The 27,225-nt window shown below is 39.6% G+C and overlaps 1 protein-coding gene across 1 annotated transcript in view; it reads left to right on the top strand.

The window, feature by feature from the left end:
- Nucleotides 1-27,225, top strand: part of SGK1 (serum/glucocorticoid regulated kinase 1) — a 70,115-nt gene that overhangs the window by 8,794 nt on the left and 34,096 nt on the right. The window contains exon 2 of the mRNA XM_064413244.1: nt 14,238-14,453. Coding sequence (XP_064269314.1) covers nt 14,238-14,453 — 216 coding nt within the window. The remainder of the gene's footprint in view (nt 1-14,237; nt 14,454-27,225) is intronic.

The following is a 27,225-nucleotide window of genomic DNA, read 5'->3' as shown; positions in this document are numbered from 1 at the left end:
TAACCAAGTTTCTGCATAACATCAGAAGCATGGATGATGAGCTGTGCAAGGCACAGGACAGCCTCTTTTTGCTGTAGGTGTGCACAAACATTGGTTCGGCGTCCACCACCAGCAGCAGTAAACTGTTTAATGTCCCAGTTGCAGTGAAGGAGGAGCTGTGTGTATAGCCAGATGCTGCAGCTCAGTAGTCAAGGGGTTGCTTTTTCAGATGCCAACAACCTGTCTGCTTGTGCTTTTCAGGGCTACACATATATTTGTACACTGTGCAAACCATGCCATGGGCATACAGTTGATTTCTGAAAAGTTCCAGAAGACTACAGATGGTAAAAATCCCTGTCAGTCAGGCAGTACACTTTAGGACTTTTCTTAAAACACTCAGTATTCAAAAGGAGGAAGGGGAACCTTGCATCCACTGCCCCACTGCCAGCTGATTACAGGTGTGATACGGGGATGGAACATGACCCTGGAGTTCCTGTTCTGGAAAGGCTCAATTCACAGTTGCCCACATCAGCACTCTTTCAGCATCCCTGTGGGCTGGGACCTTTTCAGGAGGTTTGGAGGTTTTTTTGGGTGCTAAAAGAGAAAACAAACTCATAGCAACTCAGATTCCTGTGTAACATTTGACCCTGGGAATCCACCTCAACTATCGTAAGAAGCATCACTTGGCCAGCTGTCTAGATTGCAAACTCTTCAGAGTAGAGAAAAAGACACTGACAGCACCTAAATATTTCAAATTCAAATCTCAATTGAGACTTCATGGACACAAATAAGATAGTCAAAATCACTCGCTACTGTTGCCATCAAAATTATTTTAATATGAATGACTGGGGAAGAGTTGGGGGCTTATAGGTGAGAAAGTTATCTTTTATTTTGTTCTGTGCTCTGTTTCATTAGATATTTGTCTTGCTTCAGCCAGTTCATATGTATGCTTTTTACTGGGGCTGTTAAAAGTTTTCAACTGTGTAGCAGAAATAAATGAAAAAGGTTATTAAGAAAAATGCTTGAACTGCAGGTCAACAATACAAATTTAGATGTATTGCAAAAATTTACGCAAGAATAGGTTCATAAAATGGCTTGAAATTTCTTCCATGCTAATTAATTAAGATTAGTGAAAAAATATAGAGTAATTTCAGTATCTTCTGTTTTCTGAAAAGACCCCTGCATTATTCTAATGAAAGACTGTTAAGCTTTAATGGCCTAAACTGTAGGTAGGTTGGAATTTGAATAATGATAATTTATTTCTAGCTTTAAAATTAATGACATTTTGAAGCATATTGACATTGTTTGACACACTCTGATTCATGCAAAACTTTGGATACCACATTCCTTAAGGGTCAACTCAAAGGAGGGCTCCTTGTAGGGACAGCTGTTGTAACATCAACTTTTCTGGATGGAGTGTTGGACTAAACTTCTATGTTATGGGAACAAAGTGACTGTGGGAATCCTCTGTGTAAAACCTTTCTGACTGTTAGGCTATGATATAAAGAATAACTGTAAGAAAATTCATGTGAAGAGAAGATAATGGAAGGTAATGTTGGAGGAGGACAGCCTGTGAAATACAAACCAAAGCAACCTTTATTTCTGTAGTGTGACCTTTTCTTCTTATGCCAGCAGACTAGAGGTGTGATTAAAACTACAGCTGCTGTGCCTCCATGTTTTGTGTTCAGTTTGCATTCTGGCTCCATGTCATCTTCTCCCCTGCTCCATGCACACCCTGTCCCTTTATACAGCAATATCACGGCCTTCAGACTGATTTCTTGTTCATCTCAGAAACTGGTAGAAAAAGTTAATTAATAACCAAGCCTTTTTATTTAGCACTACTAGTCAGGGATGGTCCTGAACTCCCAAAAAAAAAGATGAACATAAATGCTGCTTAATGCTTAGCAGCTCTGTAGATGGGCATCCTAAAGGTGCAGCCATCATCCAGAGGTATCTTTAACACTACCAAGACCTTAGAGAGGTGGAGACACAAGAAGAAACACAGTCATCAGGATGGAATTTGGAGTCTCTCTTCATTATCTTTACCCTGACACTTCTCTTTTACCTCCTGCATTTTAATTTGACAGTGTCTCCCCAATGAGTAACATCAGGAGCTACGATGCACGTGGTGGAGATGGGAGATGTATATTTTTGATACGGAGATTGTGAGATTTGATTCACCCTGTCAGAAAGAAGCATTCATTAGTGTCCATTCTTTCCTAAGCCTATGGTGTCCATGCATGCACCTTCCATCAGCTCCCTGTGAGAGGAAGAGGTCACATTTCAGATTAAAAAGTTCCTTTATTTTTTATGTCTCTTCTTCTGTGCTGCATTTTTTTCTTTTTGTACAGTGATAAGAGAGCAAAGGTGACTGCTTTGGGATATCTTGCTTAGACTAAATAAATTATTTCCTTCTCTATTTAAGATTAATTAAGAAATGTTGAAGTGAAAAAAGGTCAGAGCTACTCTGAGATTGTTCATTCCATTCCCCAATTATTCTGTATATACTAAGCTTGAAAGAGCCGTAATTAGATATGAGACAAGCCTCATGAGGTTCTCTTTCTGTGCAGTTCCAAGCACACTGGCAGTCATCCAGAAGTTAAATATGTAAATAAATCATCTTCTTCTCAACAAAATTCTTCTGTTCATCATACTTTTCCCTTTTTTCTCTCCAAGGGCTAACCAGCCTGGACCTTTCCCATATAGTATCCTGCATACTGAATAGGCCCATACAGAGCTGAAGGCAGAGATTGCTGCTTCTCCATTGCAAGCTGCTAGAGAGCCCAACCTAGCAATGTGCTTTACAAAGCTCTTGGAGTAACTTGTGTGAGCCTTGGAAAACTCCAGCAGCTTCTGCACCTAAGTATCTTTGCACATTTGTGTGTTTATATGGGATCCAGACAACCACACTGGGTTTCTCCAGTGTACGCATGCCACCTAAAATTGGTTCACTTGCCCTACCAGGTGAATCAAGAGCAGGTATGCCACACGTCCAGGTGCTCTGCCAATGAGAGAAATGATTTGCAAGGATGGAGATGAGCTGAGTTTGGTGCATTTGCTGCTTTTCCAAAAGTTGTCTTTAGTAAAGATGTTACCGGCCAAGTCCACAATGCTAGGCTGTCATCTGATTTCCTTTATTTCGTGGTCACAATACTAGGAAAACTATTCAGTCCATTTAAAAACCTATCCGTGTCAGGTATTATCTCCTTCTACTTGCCTTCTTCAATTTCTGTTTGCTTTCTCCATTTCACTTATCCTCTGACACAGTAATTTACATTGGTGACTAGCAGTCCTGTAAAAGGATTTGCACACCAAATTGAAACCATGTAAATTATCCTACCTGCAGGGTATTTTTAATATTTTCTCTGATGTCATAATTCTTATTTAACCTGTTTTGGCATTGAAGCCTCAAAAATGTTGGCATTCTCAGAGGAAAAATGTGTTAGCTTTCAGTAGCTTTTGCCCAAAATGACTTCAGAATATTTATTTTTTATTTGCAAGAGTTAAGCAAAAGAAAATCTACACATAACAAAGCAGATGGAATAAGAGACTAAAAAACAAGCTGCTTCAGTCACAGTCTTCCCAAAACAAATAACCTACACATGTGGAAGACCAACCCACAAGCTGACAAGTCAGCCTTGGTGACTTACACTTCAGCTTGTGTTTCTAAACCAAAGCTCTTTATTGCTGTCATCTTGTAAATAAAGTGAAGACCACAAGGAATAAATGCTGGCTAATATGTTTCTTGCATGTGTGAGTGTGCCCCTGGAAAAATACTAAGCTAAGAAAGGAAATAATGTAAAGGGCAGAAATAAAGCCTCCCTTGTTTCGTACTTCTTGAGTGTGTCTGGTTTGCATCTGTTACTGTGTTTTTCACTTAAGAACACTTATTTCTTTAATACATATGAATGACTGGTTTTGACTGGCAGTTTGAAAATGTGGTTTTACTCTGATTAACTGTACTTTTTGTCTGTACTTAGCCCTTCTTAAAACCATATTTCTCAAGCTATTTTTAAGCAGGAGCAAAAACAACACATGGAGCAATTTATTGAAATGCCAGGCAGGTTTGACAGGTGCAGGAGAAACTGCTTAGTTTCACAAATTGAAACAGCTGCAGTTTTATAGGTGATGAAATTGCATTGGGATGGGGTTTCAGATTTGTTAGTTCATCTTGTGTTTGCTGTTTTGTTTTTGAAGCACTGAGTCATTTCCCCCTCTCCAAGGAGGACTCGACTCGTAAGACCTATTTCTCAAATGGAGGAGGCATATAGTCATCACAGAGTGATGGGGAGCTTGGTGAAATTCAAGCAGATTTCCAAGTAGATTGAAATGTAACTAGAAAATAATAGTTTCCTCCTCATGGGATTATAAATAAATGTTGCTGGCAGCTTTTGAAGCAGGATATGCTATAAACATTTGGTCCATCTTTAAGATAGCCTGAGCTAAGATTTTACTACATATCTCTAAAGAATATCATGCACAGAAAATTTTGAATCATTAACCAATAAATTTTAACTTCAAAAGAGTCTCTTGTATCAAGGAGGTTTACTTTCAGCCTGTGCAATTGCTAGACAACGATGTATATTTTATTTTCAAATTATTCAGGACCATATGTCCTCCTACAGTGACAGAGTATGTATCAAGTGGTCTGCTTTCCATAAGTTCACTTTATCATCCTAGTGGGGAAAAAATCAGTGATGAAAATCAGTAAATGATCTTATGAGAATTGGTCACATTTGGCAATGAATCAATTTGTCAAAACACTTGAACTAGAAATCCTCCTCTTAGCTTAAATCCCTGCTGATGATGGTCTTTAAGTCATAAGTTCTTGTACGGTTTGGAATAAAACAATCTTTTAGATTGTGATGGAAATTTATTGGTGTTTTGCACACTGCATCTCATCTGGGATGCCATTTAGAAATGGCTAATTTGAGTGGCATGGGACTTTAAGTAACCTAGTCAAGTGGAAGGTGTCCCTGCCCATAGCAGAGGGCTGAGACCTAGAGGATCTTTAAGATTTGTTCCAACCCAAACCTATTCTATGATTCTATTACTCAATATCTCCTTTGACTTGGAACAGAAAAGCAAAGACCTTTGCCTTGTGTGTGTTACCCAGTCTGACAGGTGACAGGACCACCCTAGAGTGCTCAAGTGGGGCTTGCCTAAGGCTGTGGCAGCCTCCCCCATGGCACTGCCACGCCACACTACACATGGGCCTGCACAGGCTGCTGAAATCCCAGCTGATGCCAGCTCCCAGCCCAGCCTTTCCTGTCAAAGGAGCTGATCTGTAAAAAATTACTGTCATCTTTCACCAGGAGCCCCTCTGGGAATAGTGCAGCTTTTTAAGGTGTATGGTGCGCCTCACAGCTCTGTGAATATTTTGCTATGTCTCTCTCACAGGCCAGAAGGACCAGGCATCCTAAATCAGCTTGCTAGTGGTCCTGGTTGCTTTAAAGAGTGACAAAAAATTAGGATGCCGTGCAAAGTTATATAACAAATTAAAAGGGTCACCTTCTGCCAAATCTAAAGGAGATTAGTGAAGTGCAGAGTTAAGCTCAAATTTGAAATAGAGAAGTTATTAATTTCAGGACGCACAAAATATGCTTCCCTGCTCTGACAGTATGAAGCTTTTGAATAGTTAAGAATGACAACTGAATGGGACTTGGAGCTGTAACCAGTCATACATAATGTTCTGCCACTGCAGTCATTATTCTTGCACTGCAGTTAAACTTTATAATACTGGGCTATTTCAGCCCAGATTACTGAACAATACAAAATAACCATTGCATCAGGAAACTGAGGTGTAGAAAATGTACACTGAAGTATCTTTGTTTTGCCTGGAATTTTTTCATTCACCTACCTTTGCTGCCATTCACATCCAAGCATGCATTCCCTAGCTCCTGTGCCCGGATCAGATGCTCACAGTACCCTGCAGACTGATTTGAGGCTTTGACTAATAGATGTGGGATGTGGTGTTTATCAAAGCAGGAGTTAAAATAAATGTTGCCTAGGCTTACTGACAATTGGCATTCCTCACATAAAACATAGAATAGAGAAGAGAAGGTACCAGCGAGCAGCCTCAGACTATTTGGATAGGATTTCGGGTTGTATTGTTCATGTTGTTTTTATTTGATCTAGATGAAAAGCACTTTTAACTTGGTAGCCTGGAAAGATTACACTTGCACATGCACAATAAACCCCATTTTGTTTTGTTTTGCTCTTTGACATAATACGCAGAGGGTGTTTATACACCAGAATGGACAATGAATCTATTGTCTCATCTTGTGTAGTAACAAGTGCCATCAGTGCTTGCAATTGATCCAAGAGCTCTTACCTGATTCCAACACATCAGTTATTTATTTATTCACAGAGAAAAGAATCCCATGACACTAACAATTGTTGTCAAGGACAACATGGGAGGAAGCAAAAGAGGAAAATCCTATGTGGTGCCTATTCAGCTGTTTAGAATTTTTTGGTGCCACATTACAAAAAAATCAGTGTGAGGGCACAGCAAAAGTTAATTTAGGCATTACTGTGAGATGTAGGTTTTACAAACTTTCTCCTGCACTATTGGAGCTGGCAAGAGCTTTCCCATTTACTGGAACAGTAAAATCAACCAGGCAGTTTGCTGTGTGCCCATTAACAGTAGTTATTTGCAATACTGGTGTGCCTACACTTTCTGCTCCTCTTCATGCCTTGACTTACATTATTTACAACTTGTTCAGCAGAAATATTTAAACCCATATTTAGAGGATTCCAGATTCCGTGAGTCATTTTGGTACCCATCAACTTTTGGGATTAGTGCCTGAATGCAGTCACATGTTGACATATTTTTTTTTAAGAATCTTGCCTTTGCTGACTTTCTTCTGGGGCCTGGAGACATGTCATTCACACTTAAGATCATAAAAATCTGCCTTATTTACTTGATGTGTTAACATTGCAAGCGATGACAACAAGTACTGAAATATTTGCTGTGCCTTCCCTTGGATAGATCTGATTTCTGCCAGATGCTCTATATTCCCCTGCAATAGCAAAGTGTGCTGGGGCTCCAGTGAAGAATATTCTCCACCGTAAGCTGTGGCAAATGTGTCCTTCCCCAGATCCCTCTCCCATGTGGGTAACCTTTTTCCTGGCGCAGCTGGAGGACTAAACTCTCCTTGAATCCAGGGCATGTACATCCAGACTTGGACAGAAACAAAGTGCTGTGCTATTTGGCCTCTGTTTTTTAGCGAGTGGCTTCTCGGCTTTGCAGGGAAAGCAGCAAATGATGACTATGCAGCGAGTTGCCCTTCACTTTCCTTTTTAAAATAAAATGTGATTATTAATCAACAAAGTGCTGTGTTTCAGAGATCTGCAGGGAAAAAAAATAGCTCGAGGTGATTTGATGAACTGATTCTTTTGCTGTGCCGCATTTCCCATGGGACATGACAAATTAAATGTCAGAGTCAGCTAGAGAGTAGTGCTAGATCTCAGTCGGGGCATTAATCAGCCTGCCTCTCGTTTACCACTTTCCACTTAAGTAGATGACTGTATACAGTTTGAACAACGGAGCTTTTCATTCCCTAATCTACCTAATTGTAATTTAAATAGATTTCCTGACAGTCGCCCTCGAGACTTCGGGGGAGATGATTCCAAGAGCTCTCTGTCCGCCTCGGGTTTACATAATGGATGAAAATTCAAATCCTTGTCCAGGGTGCAATTAGATAGGAAAAGGAAAAGGAAAGAAGGGATCAGATGAACAGCAACTAGAGAAGGAGGAATGTACATTTGATATCAGAGGGAGGCACAACTCAAACACAGGCACATACACTGACCTAGATCACACTCGAGGCGTTCGGTATTGGCCGGTAGGGAAAAGCATATCCAGAGACTTGGAAATTCAACATGCAGAGTAAAGGAGCTGACTTAGAGCCAAAATAACCCATAACTGATGCAAACAAACTTTCATGAAGAATGGCATTTAAGTACAGAAAAATTCAAGGGCACAGAGTGGTTTATTCCAATTTCCCACAAAAAATATTTAAAAAGCCCGTCCAAAGATTCAGAGGGAGAAAATGCTGCTGTGCAGAGCACAGAGTTGCACAGGCTGTCAGATTACATTCGATACTATTGTGTTGATGGGTGTGATGTTTCATTGAGAACTGCCTGATAATATTGGACCTCTAAGCAGTTTTTTCCACAGTTTTCCTCAAGCCATTCCATCATCCAGTTTGTGCTCAATCTTCAGCAAATGTTTTCAATTTTAAACATCTAATGGTCTATCAAATTTGTCTACAATCTTATGCCATTTTTCTTTCACACAAATATTACTCCAGAATGTGTATCTTCCCACCTTATTGCATATTCCTACTAAAATCCATGGTCCATGGTCCATATCACTCACTGGGGCTTAGTGCAGTGAAGTGACTGCCACATCTACAAAGGGCCTAATCTTGCAAGACATTATGTCCCTGCATAACCTGCCTTTTCTCTTCTTGTGTATTCATCAGTTCTGAAGGTCAAGTGTTCAGCTGTGAAGCCAGCAAAGAAGCTCATCTAGTCCTGTGAAGCACCAGGTTTTTCAGAGCCTCCAGTGACAGGGAGGATGCTCCAAGATGGTCACTGGTGCCACTGGCAAATTTTTTCCTCTGAGCAAGAGCCACATCTGCATTGGTAGAGGCCCAGAGAACAGGCTGGTGTTTCTCTCATGGAAAATATTCCTCATGATTGCAGTGCTGGGGACTGGCTTATGGATAGCCGATTAAAGTGTGAAATGTGCTGAGTCGACTGATGCCATTGACAACTGAGCCATATTAAATGAAAAGCTTTATCTGTTTGCTATTACATAACAGGAAAAATCAGGAGTGAAAAAAACCCTGGAACTTGGCAAATCTCATTTAATCACATCTGGCAATTTTCAAGTCTAAGATTATCACTGTTGGATATCATGTTTTCAGAAAGTAAAGCAAACAAAGAAACTTGAGAAAACAAGGCTCAGAAAATAAAGAGCCTTTTAAAAAATACTTGTGCACCTTTCAGCAATGCTACAGGCCATACTTGGGAAAAGGGTATTTAGAGCTGTTCTCTAACAACAGTCACATTTCAGTTTAGTTTGGGATTAGTGAAACATGGCTACAGATTAAAAAGGTGCAGAACACTACTTTGAACACACTTCTCTTGAAAGAACTCACTTTTCTTGAAAATTTTCATCAATTTTGTTTGTTGTCATTGCAAGAAATGCAAGAAATACCAAACAACTTTGACTAGTTCCAGAGCTCCTTTGGTGGTCCAACAAAACCACCAATAGAAAAAAAAAAAAAGTGGCAGGGTGGAGAAGTGTTTACTCACAGTCATGAAAGTCTGAGAGTGTGAAGTTGTCTGCATTTGTTCCAAATAATTTTTTCTATCTCAATAATAAACAATAATAAAAAGAAAGAAAAAATGTCATTTGACTTGAAAATGTGAAATTTTTGATTTTGGAAAAGTTGAAATTATTTGCTTTGACAACCTCAAAACTCTTAATTTTAAGAAATTATTCATATGAGCAGTTACATTAAAGCTGATTATCTCAGACACATTTAGTCTGCTGCTTATACTCTATAATGGTGGATTAAATTTCCGGTCAAAATTAGGAGCTTTGCCTTGGAAACAAAAGTACAGAAGTTGTCAGAGGAAGTTCAGAGGATGATTGCTTCCCCCATTTAGGAGCAGGCTCTAGTTTATTTAGTGGTAATGGATATCTTGATAAGAATAAAAAAAACAATGTATTTGAATAATAAAATATTCCTTACAGCACCACAAAGAATTATGCACCTAGCACGTTGGTATTTGAGCTCTGGGGAGACCTTACAGCATCTTAAGTACCTGAAGGGGCCTTACAGGAAGTCTAAAGAAAGACTTTTTACAAGGGCATGTAGTGACAGGAGAAGGCGTTAATTCGAACAGAAAGAGGTTTAAATTAGGTATTAGCAAGAAAATTTTCAGTATGACAGTGATGAAGCTCTGGAACAGATTGCCCAGAGAAGTTATGAATGCCCCATCCCTGGAAGTGTTCAAGGCCAGGCTGAATGGGGCCTGGAGCAACCTTGTTTTCTGGAAGATGTCCCTGCTCACAGCAGGGCAATTGGAACTAGATGATCTTTAAGGTCCCTTCCAACCCAAATAATTCCATGATTCTATGATCACCTAATGTCCTAAATAGCAAACTATCATCTGCTAGTCATTAATCTTAATTTGTCGAATCAGGGAAGAAACTCTGAGAAATTCCTTTAAAATTCCTTTTAGTTTTGTGCAATCCAGTGTAGGATTGTTTTTAGTGGAAATGAATTAAAAAGAAATGAACCTTTGCACTTTGAATCCCTTAGTGACATTTAAGATAGCCCTAGTCAAACAGAGCTATAGATCTAAGGCACTTGTCTAATGTAAATGTAAATATTAAAACCTAAAAAAAATCTTTGAAGTCTATTAAGGTTAAAGCTAGACAAAAGCCTATAGTGTTGACTTACAATTCGGTGACTAATACATATACATAACATTTCAATAAACTTAACTGAGGCCCTCTGAAAAGTAATATATAATCTACAAGCATCAATAGAAAGCCAAGACCTGCATAGCAATGGTCAGGGAAATTGGTTTTCTTCCAAAGTCTGATCTTGACCTTGCTGCTATGAAGTTGCTGCCAGTTCCTACTTTCAAATCAGTATTTTCAATGACTTTGGACATGGATATATGTTAAAAGTCAGTGGTGAATCATTGAACTTTCTACACTCTTCTGTGCATTTTACTCAGTGTTATCTATGAATTTCAAAATCAAATGCAGGGTTGTCTGCAAAGGGATACCGAGGGGCATTAGTCTGAATTAGCTGAAGAAGTGAAATTAGAGGAGTTGAATGTCATTAAAGTCCTCCTCAACCTCCCAATTCAGAATAAAATCTGAAATTTCAACTCAGACAAATGGAGTAAATGTCTGCAGAACTACTTAAACCCGCCGTAACTCTGAACCAAGCTGCCCACACAAGGGCTGCATGCGCATTTACGTAACCTGTGACTGGAGAGCAGACTTTAGCACCTCCATGCAGGCAAGCCCAGGAAGCAGCCCGGCATGGCAGGCGTTGGCAGAGCTCCTTGGCAGGCGCTGCATTCCAGCCCCAGCGCAGCTCCCACGCCCCTGCTCGGCACCTCACGCAGGGGCAAAGGCTGCCCAGGAAAGGAAAACAACTTCCCTGGGCTCAGCTGTGCAGGCCTTGGGTTTCTGTTGAAGTTTGTTGATTATATATTACTTTTCAGAGTGACTCAGTTGAGTTTATTGAAATGTTACGTGTGTCTTGCTGAGTCAGCACGGTGTCCTGGGCTGGATGTACATGAACCTGGACTTTGTCCGACCTCATGAAGAAAAACTACTTTTAAAGCTCTCCTCTGACAGTGCATTTGTGGGTGTGCTAACCTATTGGAACTTTTCCCAACCATGAAAAGAAAAAACAACCCAATCATGCTGGTTCGTTCAATCTCAAAGCTTGATTCTCCTGAATTTTTTTCGTCTTAGTTTCCCCAAAACTCTGCTTCATTCAACAGAACAACAATATGACCCGAGCAGTGTTCATGATCATGCTTATTTTTCATCTCTCAGTACAGGCCATAATACATAAATAATATGTACCTATCATGTGAAAACTTTGGTTTAGCCCAACATTTTTAAACAGAAATGAGTAATCCATAAAAAAAGATGTGTATCTGGCTTAAAATCAGGAGTCAGCTTTGAGTAAATAATAAATAAAGAAAAACTCTTCAGAATTCAGCATGAACTCAGGAACCACTTCCTGATGCTAGAGAGAGAAATGCCATCTACATTCTGGGGTGTGCACCTTCATAAAATGCACTCTGTGCTACTTTCATTCATCATTAAAACACCAGTGGTTAATTTTTAATTCATGACCATTATACTGCAGAATGTATATTTCATTGCCATTAAAAGGTACAGCTACAAGATCATTCAATACCAACAGATTTTCATATATCAGAAGCACCCAGGTCATATTTGGAATGTTTTTTCATACACAGGAAGGTTAGAAATATGTAAATGGAAACACAAGAAAGTGAAAAAACAGGTGAAGTTACAATAGAAATTATTGTTTAACTCTATCACTGCAAATGTCATGAATTTGATATCACAAAACCAAACATCACAGGGTCTTAATGAAATCTTAGATCCACATTTACATGTGAATTCCATATGCAACTGAGAAGTCTCAAGAAAAAGACAAGCCTATATTTCCTGAATTTTTAAGGAAGACTGAACCTGGGGCTCATTGCAGCCAAGGTCCTTTTCTGCTGTCAGTTTGGTTCTTTATTCATGCACATTTCTGCACACTGTGTGCATCCATAGTGAAATGACTGAAGCTGCAGGATGTTGAGGAAGAAAGCCAGAACCAGGTCAGAAAATACTTAAGTGACCACCAGGTATATCTTAAAAAGAAAAAATTCAACAGACATTTGCTTCTTCCAGAATCACATTATTGAATGTTTCCTGTAATAAAACTACACTGGGAAATCAAGCATGGGTTTTTTTTTCCCATGAATATAATTATTATTTTCAACACACCAAAATTTGAAATTAGATCAAGACACAATGTATTTATTTGAGACAATAATGTATTTAAAGGTGTGCTTAACAATCATAGAATCAATTATGCTTGACAAAAATATATATTTTAAAAAAATCTGCCTGAGTTAAAAGATCAGTTTCAATATACATTTGTTGAAATTAAATCTGAAAAAAATAATCCCTCCCCCTACAACTTAAATCCATCAACCTGAAGCTAAAGCAGTCTGGATATTTTGTGGGGATGCTGCAGAACATGGATGTAGAGGGTAATATTATCCACATGAACTGACACAAAAAAATGCAAATGGGGAATGCACTGGAAAGTGGCTCATTTGCCCACAGAAGGAAATATATTTGCTTGGTTTCCATAGAGAGGAAAGAGAAATTTTCCTAATCTTGAGATTTCCGGCAGGTCAGCAGAGCAGGCGCTTTGCTCATGGAGGAGTCACCAGCAGAAGGCCAGTTATAGATGTCTCATTCTGTTTGTTTATCATACATGATCCTGGTTACCAGTTGCTGTGATATACATTTCCACTGTTAATCAAGCACTTGCTATCCTGCTCATGACTAATGTAAGATAAAATGGTTTTTTTCCTGATGTAAAGCATCCTCTAATGGCAAATACCATCTTTTAATGAAGAATGGAGCTGCTGAGGCCAGGGACACCAAGATCACAGAGGAAAGAGATTGTATCCTGTCAATAGCAGGACAGTTGGGCTGTCAGCCGTGGCGGTCTCAGCCGCCCCCCTCCAGGCTGGGAGAGCGTGTCCTGAGACATCCCTATCCATGATTTGCATTCAAAGGACAGAGTTCTGATCAGATTCAGTGCAAGTATACCACAGCTCACATAGTGGTCTTTTTGCTTTCACAGTGCAAAATAACTTGGAAAAAGAGTTCAGAAAGGTCTCTTGCTCCTCACTTAATGTCTCAGAAAATCCAATACTGTTGATTCACATCAAAGAGACAGTCACAGAAGTGAAAGGATGAGCAAACAAAGTGCACAAGGCTGACACAGTGCCTTGCCAGCACAGTGTACTGTGCTCATAACCAGTGTCCTTCCTACTGCAGTGCGCTGGGTCCTAGCTGGGAAGCTGCAGAGATGAGGAGAATGCAGGGGAAGGCAGGTTAGAGGAGTCAGGTTCAAAATTTGGGGCAGGTCAGCAAGAGAAACTGACTCTTGAATGGAGTGATAGGAGGCACAGAAAAGGCTGAGGTAGTTTATGAAGTCCAAGATGATACAGGAGATATTGCTGTTGAAAGAAAGGACTGCAGAAAGCAAGTCTTACAATTCTATTCCTGCAAAACCAGTCTCCTTTTCTCATGGGGAAATTGAGCTGTTTAGGCTGGAAGTACTTGTTTTGGGTAGTTATTGCTCTTTTCTTAGAAGTCTACTGTCTACTTCTACTGTAAAAATATATTTACAAAGCCTTTATTTTGTAGATAAACTTATGGCAGACTTGCACAAAGCAGCAAAGAATTCTCAGCATTAAGAGCCTGGCTATGATGATGTGTGTTTTCCCTGACTTCGCCTGGTACTTTTTCCTACAGAAAATTGATCCTGATCCTCGTATCTGATTATTTACCCCAATCTGTGCTACTGTCCTCATTGGAAACCCTTTTGTGCCATCCAAACAGCTGTAGAGCAAAGAGAGTCCATAATCTGCTTCTGTGTTGGCAGGTACGAAGGTGGATTAAGAGCCCAATGGTCAACGTTGAGAAGCATCCACATGCCAGCCTCAAATACCCGGGGTCCACTGTGATGAATTTACCTGCGGGGGATTCAGAGATCGAGCCTCCCTTCTGCCAGACCTGCCTGAGTGACCACCCTTTCCAGCGAGGGATTGCTCCTCAGGAGGCCGGGTCCTGCTCCTGGGAGAGCCAGAGAAACAGCAAAGTAAGCCACTCTTTCCTCCCCATGAACTTTCTTTATGTGTTTTGTACTGAAAACAGGTAAGAGATTGTGTGCCCCTGGAAGAGATGTTCCAAAACCTGAAACTCTACTGACCAAGGCTGTTGCGCACATCTGAGCTCTGCTTTCTACCTTGAAATTTGGTGCCCATGGAAAACAAAAGAATCTTCACTAAAGTGCTGTGAAGTACTCTCACAGCATCAGAACAGATTAGCAGTAATAAAAAAAATATTATTTCCCTGTTTTGCAGAAGCTGGGGTGAGAATAGGTGATATCATCTTTCCAAGATAATGAAAAGGACCCAGACCTGCAAATTTTTTCCCTTCTCTCCAACAAGTACAAGCCCACCCTTCATCCCCTCTACCCTCCAAACCTTGTCTAGCTTTCTTTTTAGAAATCAGAATTTGGTTCACAGAGTGTTCCCAAACAGGAGTGAACTATTCAGGGGTCTTCTAGCAGAAGGGAAACCCTGTTTTGCCTCAAGTCATGTTAGTATGTAATAGGTGACACCATTCCTCATCTAGTGCTGGGCAGTTACACACAGACGTGAAGATGGCAAAATTGTGAGGGCTGAGATGAAATATCAAGAAGGGGCTTTTCTGAGGCAGACTTTGGACCTTTTTTTTGTTTGTTCAGCTCCACATAATCCCTGTGGAGAAAAGCCAAATGCAGAACAGAAAGTTTTCCACAGAGTCTGTCATCCCTGACAGAATTATCCCTTGCCTGAAAATGGTGTGCAAAAAAAAAGAAGAGAGTTGTAGAAACATAAAAGCAAACAAATAAGAATCTTTCCAAGTACAAAGCAGAGCAAATGTGACAAGGCATTTATCAGAGCCTTAGCATACAGCTCACAGCAGAAACATTTTTTTCAAGCTACATTTGCTGCATTTTTAAACAGGGAAATCCAAGCAGCAGGTAAAAATGGAAGTCCTGTGCACTTCTAAAACCCAGCAAAGGCATTGTGGTTAAACATGTGCAAGTGAAGGAGCTAATTACTCCTCCATTTTACTTCATTAAGAAGATTAATTTTGCTCGGGCTGAAGCATTTATAAATGAAAGCACCAAAGACGCAGGATTCTGCAAATCCTTTGCCCTGCTGTAAATCACATGTACTCCTGTAGAGCTGTAGGGCCTCACAACTGATTTCCATTAGGTTTCACATGCATGCGGGGTAGATTTGGCTGAATGCAGATTCCCCTGGACCTCTCTCGCTGTCTCCTTTCTGCAGGCAGTGGAGAGGCTGCTGACTCAGCAGCTGGAGTCTGCAGCAAGAGAGATATTTTGCACGCTGCTTTAAAAACATCATTATCTGGCAAAAGACTTCTTGGATAAAGCTATCCTGCATAAGGAGTCTTTTAAGTAAGTTAAAGCACAGAATCCTTGATGTGATTAAATGTAAGGTCACTGCCTTTTTCTCTACAGTAGAACCAGGCAGGAAGCTTTTAATAATAAAGGCTGAAGGAGTTCTGTGTGTGACCTTTTCAAGGTTTAAAGAGAGTTTCTGGGTGAGATTCTGTTTGAGGGTTACATGTGGCACAAGCTGCATTAAGTGTGGAATAACTCCCCTCAGTTTAAACCAATGAACTTGAATAGACAGTTCTGTATTTCAAGGAGAAGAGAACGTGATCTCTGTTAAATCAGCAGGGAGCTTGCATTGTGACAGTCATCTCTCCTGGATAACTCTTGTTTCTTTTTCTCCACTGCTCTTCCTTCCCTGTTTTTCAGTACTGCAACCAGGTACTGTTATCATGATTTTAGTTCCTTTGTGCTGTGCTCAACACCAACCCATACAAGGGGCCTCCTGACCCTGTTCTTTTGCTCAAGGGCAAATTAACTCACAAACAAATCAGCTGTGAAATATTATTAAAGGCTTATTCTAGGCAACATGTTTTTTTTCTGACAGGCTTCAGGCTATTCTGATCAGTTTGAAAAAGGCCTTATAAAACCCAACCTGATTAAAACACATCACCCAAGGGGACACGTGTCTGTGTTCCTATTCTTATTTCCAGTACAGAACAAGGGAAAAAAAATCATTACTGCTTGTTTACTGTGATTGTAATTATGTAGTGGAGTCTTTAAAAATTGACTTAGCGTAAATAAGATTATTTTGAAATTGAAAGTATTTTAAATAATGATGCTTTTTTCTTAATATATGCCCTCATTTCCACTTCCCCAGGCTTTTCTATTAAGGCATGTGCCAGCTGGAATTTATAAAAATTATTAATGATGTAACCTCTATTAAGTCTCCTCTGTTATTTGTATGATAGTGTATGATCTCTGCATTTTTATGCCCTTTTTTTTTCTGCTTTGCTTATAGTGGACTAGATAATTATCAAGCATTGCCAGAAAATCATGGTAATTTTCACATGACTGGCTTACATAGGAATATTATTGTTTTTTGTAACTGAGGTGGATTAGTTATATGGGAGCTTATATGTGCTCTACTAGTGTAACAGCTGAAGCCCTAAGAGCTTGGACCACTGCCAGGGTAGTGATTTACAATAACCAAACCTTGCTTTTCCATGTCTATCTGCATAGTTCAGGTTGCACATAACTCAGTGGCTTGATGAGGAAGGTAAATTTGCTTTCAAAATAAATTACCATGCTGTGTAATGAATGCCTCGTGTGAGTAAGCTGGTTTTGAAAGAGCGGGCAACCCATCTCTTAGAGTTGCATTGCAGTCTGCTAAATAGGGAGAGGCAAACATGGTGAAAATTGGGTGTGATTTAAATCTCTCAGGTGAGGGTTTACCAAACTGGGTTATAAGAAGCAAATCATACTCACATGCACACACAGACACTTATACAATCCTTTTATGCTCTGCATGACCTGTGTATTCTACTTGCACTGTATTGTTATGCCCTTGTTTCAAACTTTTCTCTAAATAAGCAAAAGATAGGACCTTGTTAGTGAGCTCAAAATATCTTTCTTCTTTTTCTTATTTTTTTCCTCAGAGCCAAGAGCTAGGTTCAAGGCTTGTTCTGTTCTTTCCTCTTTGTCTAAAAAAACTCCTGCTGCCCTATCCATCAGCTGGCGTCTGTCCTGAAGCACCACAGACACATCTCTATTTAGCAGACCAAAGCCTTGAATGTCTAGAGCTGTCTTTCCTTTCCACAGCTAAACAAAAGCCCTGTGCAGCCCCTAGCTAAAGGGTGGGAGGAGGGAAAGGGTGTAAAGAATGGAGAAATGGAGTAAAGCCTTTACTCCATTTAGGCAACGTGACTTCAGCTGGCCAGGGGCGTTTCCAGCACAGCCACGGCTGTGTGATGGGGCACTCGGGGGTGCTGAGTGGGGTGTTCGGCCCCACAGCCCCAGGAGGGGCCCTCTCGTATCACATCTGTGGGGCAGGTGATGGGAAAGAGAGGGAGGATCCTGAGGCAGTTGTCTTGTCTTCTTCCATGGCAGTCCATCCATGCCCACTGTCTTCTGTAAAGGAGCACCAGGAAAATCTTAATTAGGGCTGCAGGGAATTCAGTGCTGCCAACGTTTTGGATAAGTCCTTTGCAGCTTAGTGGAAGTTAATTACTCTCATGGACACTTTTGGATCATGTTATAAGATCCATAGCAGGAATTTATTTTGCTATTGAAAGCCTTTCAAGGCTCCTGTGTACAGAAGAACTCTTGAATTCAGTCAGATTTCAGCACTTTACCATATTTCAAGTCTTGCTTCAGAGATGAGGAATGCTGAAAGAAATGTACCCAAGCCAAAGGCTGGACAATTATTTGAGATAGTTCTAATTACAAATCTCTCCCATAAATAACATACAGTTTCTAGAAACTTGCATTTTAGATGGGGTAAGAATATATTTCAGATGAAACATTTTGCATAAAGGGGCATCATAAAAATTAATGCCTTTTAATGGACTAGGAAAATGTGGAGATGAAAAAAATCTGACTAGCTCTCCATAAAGAAAGAGTTTGGTGACAGATCTGAGTGAGATTTTTAGGGAAATATGGTTTTCTCACACATTTTAGATAAATAACCCTCCTACATTTAATGATCCGCCTTGGTAATGAGGCACCCTGTGATTTACACCCTGGTAAGTGCTAGTTAATACACTAACATATGCACATACACAACAGAGGAAATTAAAATTCTGAAAGCCCAGTATGGGACAAAAATACTCCTGGCACCAATATATGTGAAAAGTGCTGCAATAAAAGACAATTTGGAAAAGAAAAGTAGATTTTAAAAAGTTTGGGTAACAGAATTACAGAATTGTTCAGTGAAATCAAGTCTGGAGAGAACTGTGAGAGGCTCTAGCAAACCTAGGCAAATTAATAACCGGATGGCAGATTACACCTGATAGAGGCAGAAACACAATAATGCACTTTGATGGACTAATTATAACTACTCAGTACACCCTGTAGGGTCTTGAGTTAAGTGTGATTATTCTAGAAGGCAGCCTGGATGCCACAGAAAGTAGCTTGGTTTAGGTCAGTCTCACACTCAGTAAAGCAGATGCTCTATGCTTACATTTAGGAGTACAGCCCTCCATCCAGTGAGTCTACTTCTGTCCCATATGGAGTGACATGGGGAAGGATGTGAAATAGATATATCTACTGTGGGTGAAAGCAGCAGTACCAGGGCAACACATGCCTCTGAAAGGCCTTGCAGAGCAAGTTATCTATTTTTTTCTTCATTTATATAATGAAATCCACTTTGGAGTGAATGTCAGAGACCCTGGTAAGTAGGATCCTTTGTCAAGGAGCAAAGGACAGACAAGGAAGAAATGGTCCCTGAGCCTATAGCTCAGAATGACATTGGTGTGAGCTTTGTTGTCTTGATGGCATGACTCATGCAGTGGTCTAGGAAGACTTATGAAGATTGTCTCCATGAGTTTTGGTTTCTCTTTTGTCCCTTCTTGTTCTTCTTCCAGGAAAAGCAGCTGGCAGAAAAAAAAAAAAATTGTTAACTTCATTCCAGAAAAATTATGGTGCTTTTCAGCTCCATGGTAATATTGAAAAGCAGAAATAGGTCTGGAAAGAGAAAATTAAAAACAACTGAAAAATTCCCATTTAAGCAGAGAAACAACAAGAAAATCTTATATAAAAGATTTGTGGTATAAAAGACTTAACGTTACAAGCAGACTTTAAATATAAGAGCTACAGGGATATGCACCTGTTTTCCAAAACAGAAGAGTCAAACTTAGTGACATCTGGCTGAAGTTTGATATATTCATGCATAGATTATTCCTGCTCTTACAGTGGGTTACTCCAGATTCCAGGGTATGTTTTGCTATGGGCCCTAAGACTAGAAGATGGTGGCTTATCTCACAGAGCTGGGAAACTGCCCCTTGTGTTCATAAAAGTGACCTACAGAGAGATAATCTATCAGCTAACCCTTTTGCAATGCTCCATGTTATACTGAGAGGGATACTTGCACATAATCCTAAGGAAGAAAATGTTAAAACCAGTAAAGGAAATAGTTCTATAGTACATGTAATTTAACTTCAGAATCCACAGCCACTGGAACTCCACAGATTCTGTCACCATTTTGTCATTTACAAGTAAATCCAGACATGATACACTGCTCCAGTAATGTATTCTAGCACTGTCTGAAGATTAAAGAGAGTTTTAGAGAAGAAAGTGGTTCAAGATGAACAATTAGAACAGTAAAGAAGGTATTTTGCACTTCTCCTCATTCTGCAGTTTCTGTTTGTAGAAAGTCTGTCTTTTCTGGATGACCAAAACTCAAAGTTGTAGCTTAATCCTGTGAATTGACAGTCTCTAATGAAAAAGCCATTTTTCACCAGCAGAGCTCATACTTATTTCCTAAATGGTTGTTTCTAGCTGACTACACTAAAGCTCTTTCAGCTAATGATATAAATGTGTCACTAATGAGGTTTTGATGGAATTTGGAATTGAGTTCGTTTGAATACTTCCCTCCACCCATAAGTACAGGCTTATTTACCTGCCAATAGGTCTCTGCGCTTTTGGAATTTGATCGTCTATATATATGAAGACCAGACACTCAAACATTATTTTATTGCAGATCCTATAGCTTTAGCAAAATGAAACAGATTTCTCTGTTGCTCAGATTTCTCTGCAGCTGTGAGTATCAGCTGTGAAAGCAACACATGAGTGAGGTGGGAACAGGCTTTGTTTCGGGGATTAAATCTAAATGCAGTACGTAGTTACATGGGTTTGTAATGGATTGATATAGGGTTATTATGGATAATATTTATTTAGACAAGTCAAAAATGTTTAACACAAAGGCATTTTCAAATGGAAATGGCAAAGCATAGTTTAGAAATGCACAGGCTAAAATTATGTGTAATTTCAGTGAATGAGAAAGACTGAATAGCAGACAATTGCCTGTGGGGGGTTTTACAGTCCCAACTGACAAAGAGAATGTCTATACAGCACAGAGCATATAAATCAGCTCCATGGCTCAAAGAAATTATGGGATACATCAATCATCTTCTTTACAAATACGCAGTGAGGCACTCAGTCATTTGTACATCCATCACAGGTCTGTTCAAGTGCCACAGACTTAGCAAATTAATTGGACAAGTCAATATCAAAATCTAAAAACATGTTCTCCTTCTTTTTGAATGCTGGTTCAACACAACTGAAGATAATTAAAGTATTTCTTATTTTAAAGAAACTGTCAAGTGTTTTCCCTGAGGATAGCTACAGCTGGAAAATGATTTATTATTCTCTCCATGGAGTTTCCATAATACCTGAACTGGAAATGACATCCTTTTCTCTCACTTTCTTAAGTCATTTTTTCTTTTAATATGGTTTTTATCTAGCACCTTTTTGAGTCAGAGATTCAAATAACTTTGCTGACAGTCAACGAGATGAGAGAAAAGTATTCCTTCCTCCATTGGTGGTAGTAACCCAAAAATACACAGCAGAGTGGGTATGAGGAATCTGGGCCAAACATAGTCGACCAAATTTCTGTTTAATTTTGTTCTGTCATGCAAGACAGACAGACATTTCTGATTATCAATTGGTCAGACACATGAGACCAAGAGATTTTCTCACTAAAATTGAAGAATGTTCTGCATTTCTCCAGAATCCAGCTTCTGGTAATATTAAGTATCTGATATCAAAGAATAGAGTGAACAAGACCAGTAAAAAAAGCAGTTAGTTTGACAGATTTTTTTTCCCTCAGTCAGTCAAATGCTGTGCTAGATTCCTTTGGTCTACAAAGGTTCCATTTAGCAGGAGCAACTGGATTTTCTCTCCTCAGCTAGAGTTTGATTTTAATCTGTTTATTGCCTATCTTGTAATCATTGCTTCAGCTCATCTTGAAGATAATTCCATGCTTCACAGTAGATAAACAAAGGAGTCTGTTGAGTTGTTTGACAAGGTCATAAAAACAATCTGACAGGCAATTGATACTTCTCTCTTAAAGAGTAACAGCACTACAGATAAACCAAACTCTTTCATATATGTGTTGTTAGGACCACATACAGAGAGCTAAAGATTAGATCTGCAAAGTAGCTGAGTGCATCCCTGGGCAGTTTGTGTCCACCCCTCCCTACCAAGAGACATTGCATGGCCTGCTTGGACTGTGCTTTTGAGTATTGACAAGGGCTGCTCTTGTATGCCCTTTCCCTCCAAAGAAATTAATCCCTGACCCCGAAACAGGTTTCTTAAAGAAAACTTAGTTTCTTCCTCTGGCCACTCTGTGTGCCCTGGTGTGTCTACCCCGGGAAGTCTCAGACCAGACGAGATGCCCAAAGTGCCTTGGTCAGTGCTAGTAACACAGTGAACAATTTTTCTTCTCATCTTAACACTGGAGATGTTGTATTTCTTTGCAGTTTATAAATAGGTATCACTATATTTCTGTCTAGAAGTTCCAGATAACCTCTTATGTACAATTTTCCTCTTCACACAAAGAGGTTATAATTGGCAAATAATTCCATTGTAAACTCAGGTATTCCGTAAATCCTATTATATTAGTCAATACAGTGCCTGCTGCTCATTTAAGGTAATTTAATGGAGTCCACAGCCCAGGACTCCTCAGTCTCTCTTCTCTTAATACAGTGTACTTTCTCTATGTCTAATTATAGAGTTTCCATTTTGTGAAGTCTTTTCATCCTTCTGAATACTTAGTTCAGGATGTTCTAAAAGAGTTTCTGTAATGCATTCTCTAGATTTGACAGATGCATGATAAATCAACTTTTTTGACCATTTGCATTAATGGAAATACAATTATTTCCAAAGCAGCAGTGTAGCTGCACAAAGACTTTGTTTGGCCTAGACTGTATGACATCATATTAACATTTACGTTTAAAACAAATAGAAAGTCTGCTCAGGCTCAAAACAGTCACACTCTCTCAAAATTATTTTGCAGCTTTACTATAAAAGACATTATTGTTTTTAAAATCCCGTGGTAGTTTTGCATAAGTTGGAGCATTAATTTCATAGGGAAAAAAAAAAATTTCCTGAGAGTTTAGGGGAGTTGTGGGGTGGGTGTCATCTCATCTGATGTCTACAAAAGTCATATGAGTCTGGCCCATGGAAATTCCATAGATTAGAAATGCCAGTTTAAAGAAACTTAAAATGAATCTAACCCTTTTAATTAAGAAATCCCTAAGTGTCAACTGTCATGTGAAACCATGTGGGTTTGCTTTCCCGTGAAATTAAGAATTTTTTTGCAGATAAGTGGATTTACAGACAGAAGTAAAACCAAAACAACATACAAATGTGTTAATTCCAATAAACATTTGACATGAGGTGTGGTAGCACTTGATAACATCTGCCTTCTGGAGCAGAGTCTATTGCCTATAGTTACATGATTAAATTTTGCACACACCTAAGTGCTTCAGAATAGTGCTAAGCAAGCAAATAGAAAAGACAAAAAGAAGTTAGATTTATTTCTCTAAGACATGAAGAAGGATTAAGAATGGTCTTGAAGAGGATGTGATAGGATCCACTCTTGCCCTTGAAAGATAAGACAAGCTGATGGAGAGGGGGTACCTCCCACATATTATTACTGGAAGTGTGAAGTGGAAATCTGAGGACTACGATTTAGATAACTGTCAAATCTGTTAGGTGGGGAAGACAAACACCTTTTCTACTCCCAAAGCATCTTCTAACTACTAGTCGGTAATAAGCTTGTCCACGTGAAAACGGAGGATGCTGTGAATGCCACCTTTTGCAGCTGCATCACTGTTAGAGCACACACAAAACCTTGTACCTTGCTTGAACCCTGGGCAGCCTTCCTGAAACCCCTTATTTGAGTATTAAGGGGTTGTGGGATGAAGTGTAGGTGGGAAGGAAAGCTACAATTCCTGCCTGCTTCCTTAAGGTCCCATCCTTGAGAGTGGCCAAGTTTTACCATCAGCGATTCAGCTCTACTCCAAGCAGGCTCATGAAAGGGAGGAGAAACAGATCTGATTTCTATAAGCTAGAAGGACCTTTCAAAACTGGAGCATTTGTTGACAGGCTTGGTCTATTAGATAGAAACAAGGATTGATGCTCTTGAGAAGCTTTTCAAAGGCCACTCTTAAAAGGCAGGAGTTAGATAGCTGATGCTAATATTTCTCCCTCAATTGTTAAGACACTGGCTGTTGTTACTGTGAAGCACTAGTGCTGCTGAAGAGGTACCTGCAGAGGATCCTATACACCTAGAGTTACAGATTATACCCTAGAAGGGTGATGTCTAAAAGCTAGCTTTCATTAAGATGATGATGTTTGGTTTCTTAAGGATTTTTTTTTTAATCTAGCCCTCAGGAATTTAAGCTCTTTGTGAGATAAAGATATTTTGGCTTAAAAAGCTGTCCTTTCATCAAAACAATTCCCCAAGCCCCAAGATACACTTACTGAAAGAAAAATATAGCTACATGGAAAGCCAAATGCACACAGAAATGCAACACAATCCTTTTTTCTACATAATAAATGACAGCTACTGAGGGAATGGCTACAGATGAAAAGAACAAACTAGCTTTCTTTTCAAAGCACCAAAGGGAAACACACAGAACAATGAAACTGTTGAGTAAATTCTGTCAAGATAAATATCATATATCTGAAAAGAAAAGTACCTTTAAAATCCGATTACTATAACTGGAAGATTTTCAGACATCTGTGTACTTCAATCACCAGGGGTTTTTTGGTCAAAATTGGAAGTCCAGGGTTTTTCTGTTTAGTTTTGCTTTCACATGCATCACTGAAATGTTATAAGGTTTTAGTTCCAGCTGTCTCTGAGGGTGGCTTTTGTTTTTCAAATTCAGCATGTCAGCTAACTATGCTTATTATATTCCTAATGTGTTAAAACAGTATTTAATATCAATATTTGGATTGATTCTGTACATTGATACTGCCGAGGTTCCATCCTGATAAAGCACTGCTTAATACTTCTTACACCCTATAGTTTTGGGGTGGACGCTGAAGATCTGGATCTGGGAATTCATCCCTAGAAGGCTTAGATACACCATAAAAGATTTTTATGCTCAGGTAGTTCCTCCATCAAAATGTGCCTCTTTTAGGGTCCTGTGGCATTATAGGCACAACTGGAAGACAAAACTCACCTGCAAATCTGTCATTTCCTGCGCTAGCTACAGCCACTGCCACCGTTTCAGTCCGAGGCTTTGTCTGCATTTGGTGGAGCATTTCGCACCCAATTGAGAAGACAATCTAATCACAGATCTGGCTCCTCATTGTCCTCTTAGGCTTGCCTGTGGTGGCAATGTTTGCAATCTTTGGCCCCTTTGTCCTCTTACAGCTATGGAATTGCTGCAGTAGTCAGTGAATCTGTGTCACTGTAGTTTGTGAATCTGTGTTTTTACCACATTAGCACATGCTGAAATCTGTACTGAACCTACGCTTGCCCCAGTCTGTAACTGCAGGAGCACAGGAAAAAGGCAATTTGGACACTCTCCAAGCCTGTTACTGCAAAACTCAGATTGTATCACTGCCATGGATGCCATTAGCAGCCTGATTCTTCCTTACATTTCATTCCAGCAGTATTGAGAAGAGTGGAAATAAGACCTGTAGGAATATTTGTGGATGTACAAGCCTATACGGCTTTCTTTATGAACTGTCAGCAGATCTTCAGAGGACTTTGTTCCTTTACGTTTTGCAAAGAGGTTTTTTTTGGGGGGGGGGGCGAAAGGTCTGGTGCCTTCAAAGAACATTAGTCAATATTATTTTTCTTTCGGTGAAACTGCTGTGTATGCTTAGTTTTGAATTTTCAGTGTCTTGGCAGCAGTCTTGTGGTGAGGCTGATAGTGACAAACTTGCTCAATTCTGTCACAAGCCCAGAATCTGTTTGGCTCTAACATGATTGTTGCCAGTTTTGGGGGGGTTGGGATCATATGCTATCATTTCACTAAGAATGTTGCTTCAATTTCTTTGAGGGAGAACCACAGGCTGGCTCTTCTTGGACCAAAGCCACAATTCATAAGTCAATTAATCCTGCTGATGGCCTTATTGATAAGGATGGACCACTGCTTATGTTACATCTGCTTTAAAATTTTGTAGACAGCTGGAAAGGAAAAGACCTACATGCTTAATAAATCTTTTGGAGGAATGGAAAAACTGAATCTCTGACGCTAACCACAAGTGGGAACTTTCTTCAGAGAGATCTGTAGCTATGAAGCAGCATTCCCACATCTGATTAGGTAACTGAATGCAAGAAAATACTTGTACTTTGAAAGCAGGGAGCAACTGTTTTTCAGAGTTGCTGTGATTGTTGACACTTATAGGTGTGTTAAATATTTTCCTATTTAACAAATCCCATTTTTCTTGATGCTATGACTAGAGCTAAAGTGAATTGGAAGAGAAAGTATTAACATATACAGAAGTCCTGTTTTGGTGCTTTTATGATTTGAAATAAGCAATGAAATATACCTTATTCTTTCCTTACTCCTCAAAACACATGGCTAGAGACAGTTCACAGCAGCAGGGGCTAAGAATCAACAACATGCTCAGTGGACATGCAAGCAGTTGGATGTTTCACACAGAAATTTTGGGCAACCCTTTTGCGCAAGACCAAGTCTTGTTAATGACGACAGCATCAAACATCGAACTGTCAAATGTTCAGAACTAACACTGTTTGCAATTGCAAAGCCAGACTGCAAGGACCATGCAGGCCCCATCCATTCCTTCCTGAGACCCTGCATTGTAGATTGCAAAATTTGGTTTAAATGTGATTTAAATTAGGTTTCGGCCTAACTGGATATTGCTGCATGGCTGAGCAGTGTAAAAAAACATCCATCCAGATAAGAATGAGGTTCATACAGAACTTTATGGCTTAAGTCCCTCCATTTATTTTTTGGATAGAAAGAAGTTTTAGAGCTGCATTCTACCCAATGACCTGCATGAGTGATCCAGCCACTTTTGTCTCCTGTCAGGAGAGCCAGAAGAAACCCACTGACAAGAGCTAAGCACACCTCTGACATAGCAGTAGCCTATTCATTTAAATAATTTCAGTGTCTATACCTGTTTCTAAATGGTGAATAACAATCACGGCTCTCATTATCAGGCCAGCATCACTCCACCTCCACCACCTCTTGCAAAATATGGGTGTAGAATAACATGGGCTTGTCCTAGTTGCATTTCAAGTTTTGAACTCACAAGGATTCCATTTCAAGTTTTGAACTCACACAGCATACAACAGTGGCATTATTTAGACATCCATTTACATCTCCTATACAGCTTTACTTCATGTCTTCCTCTGAGCATTTATGCAACAACCATTACAACCATAAATGAACCTACGTAAAAAGGTACAGTTTTTGCTAATTTACTTTCTTTCCCTGCAAATATTTGTAACAGAGGTCTCACTCCTGAAGGTAGA

Source organism: Passer domesticus, chromosome 3 (assembly GCF_036417665.1).
Source record: "Passer domesticus isolate bPasDom1 chromosome 3, bPasDom1.hap1, whole genome shotgun sequence".
Taxonomy (NCBI): Eukaryota; Metazoa; Chordata; class Aves; order Passeriformes; family Passeridae; genus Passer; species Passer domesticus.
The sequence above is the reverse complement of the archived record's forward strand: the minus strand, read 5'-3'. Positions and strand labels throughout refer to the sequence as shown.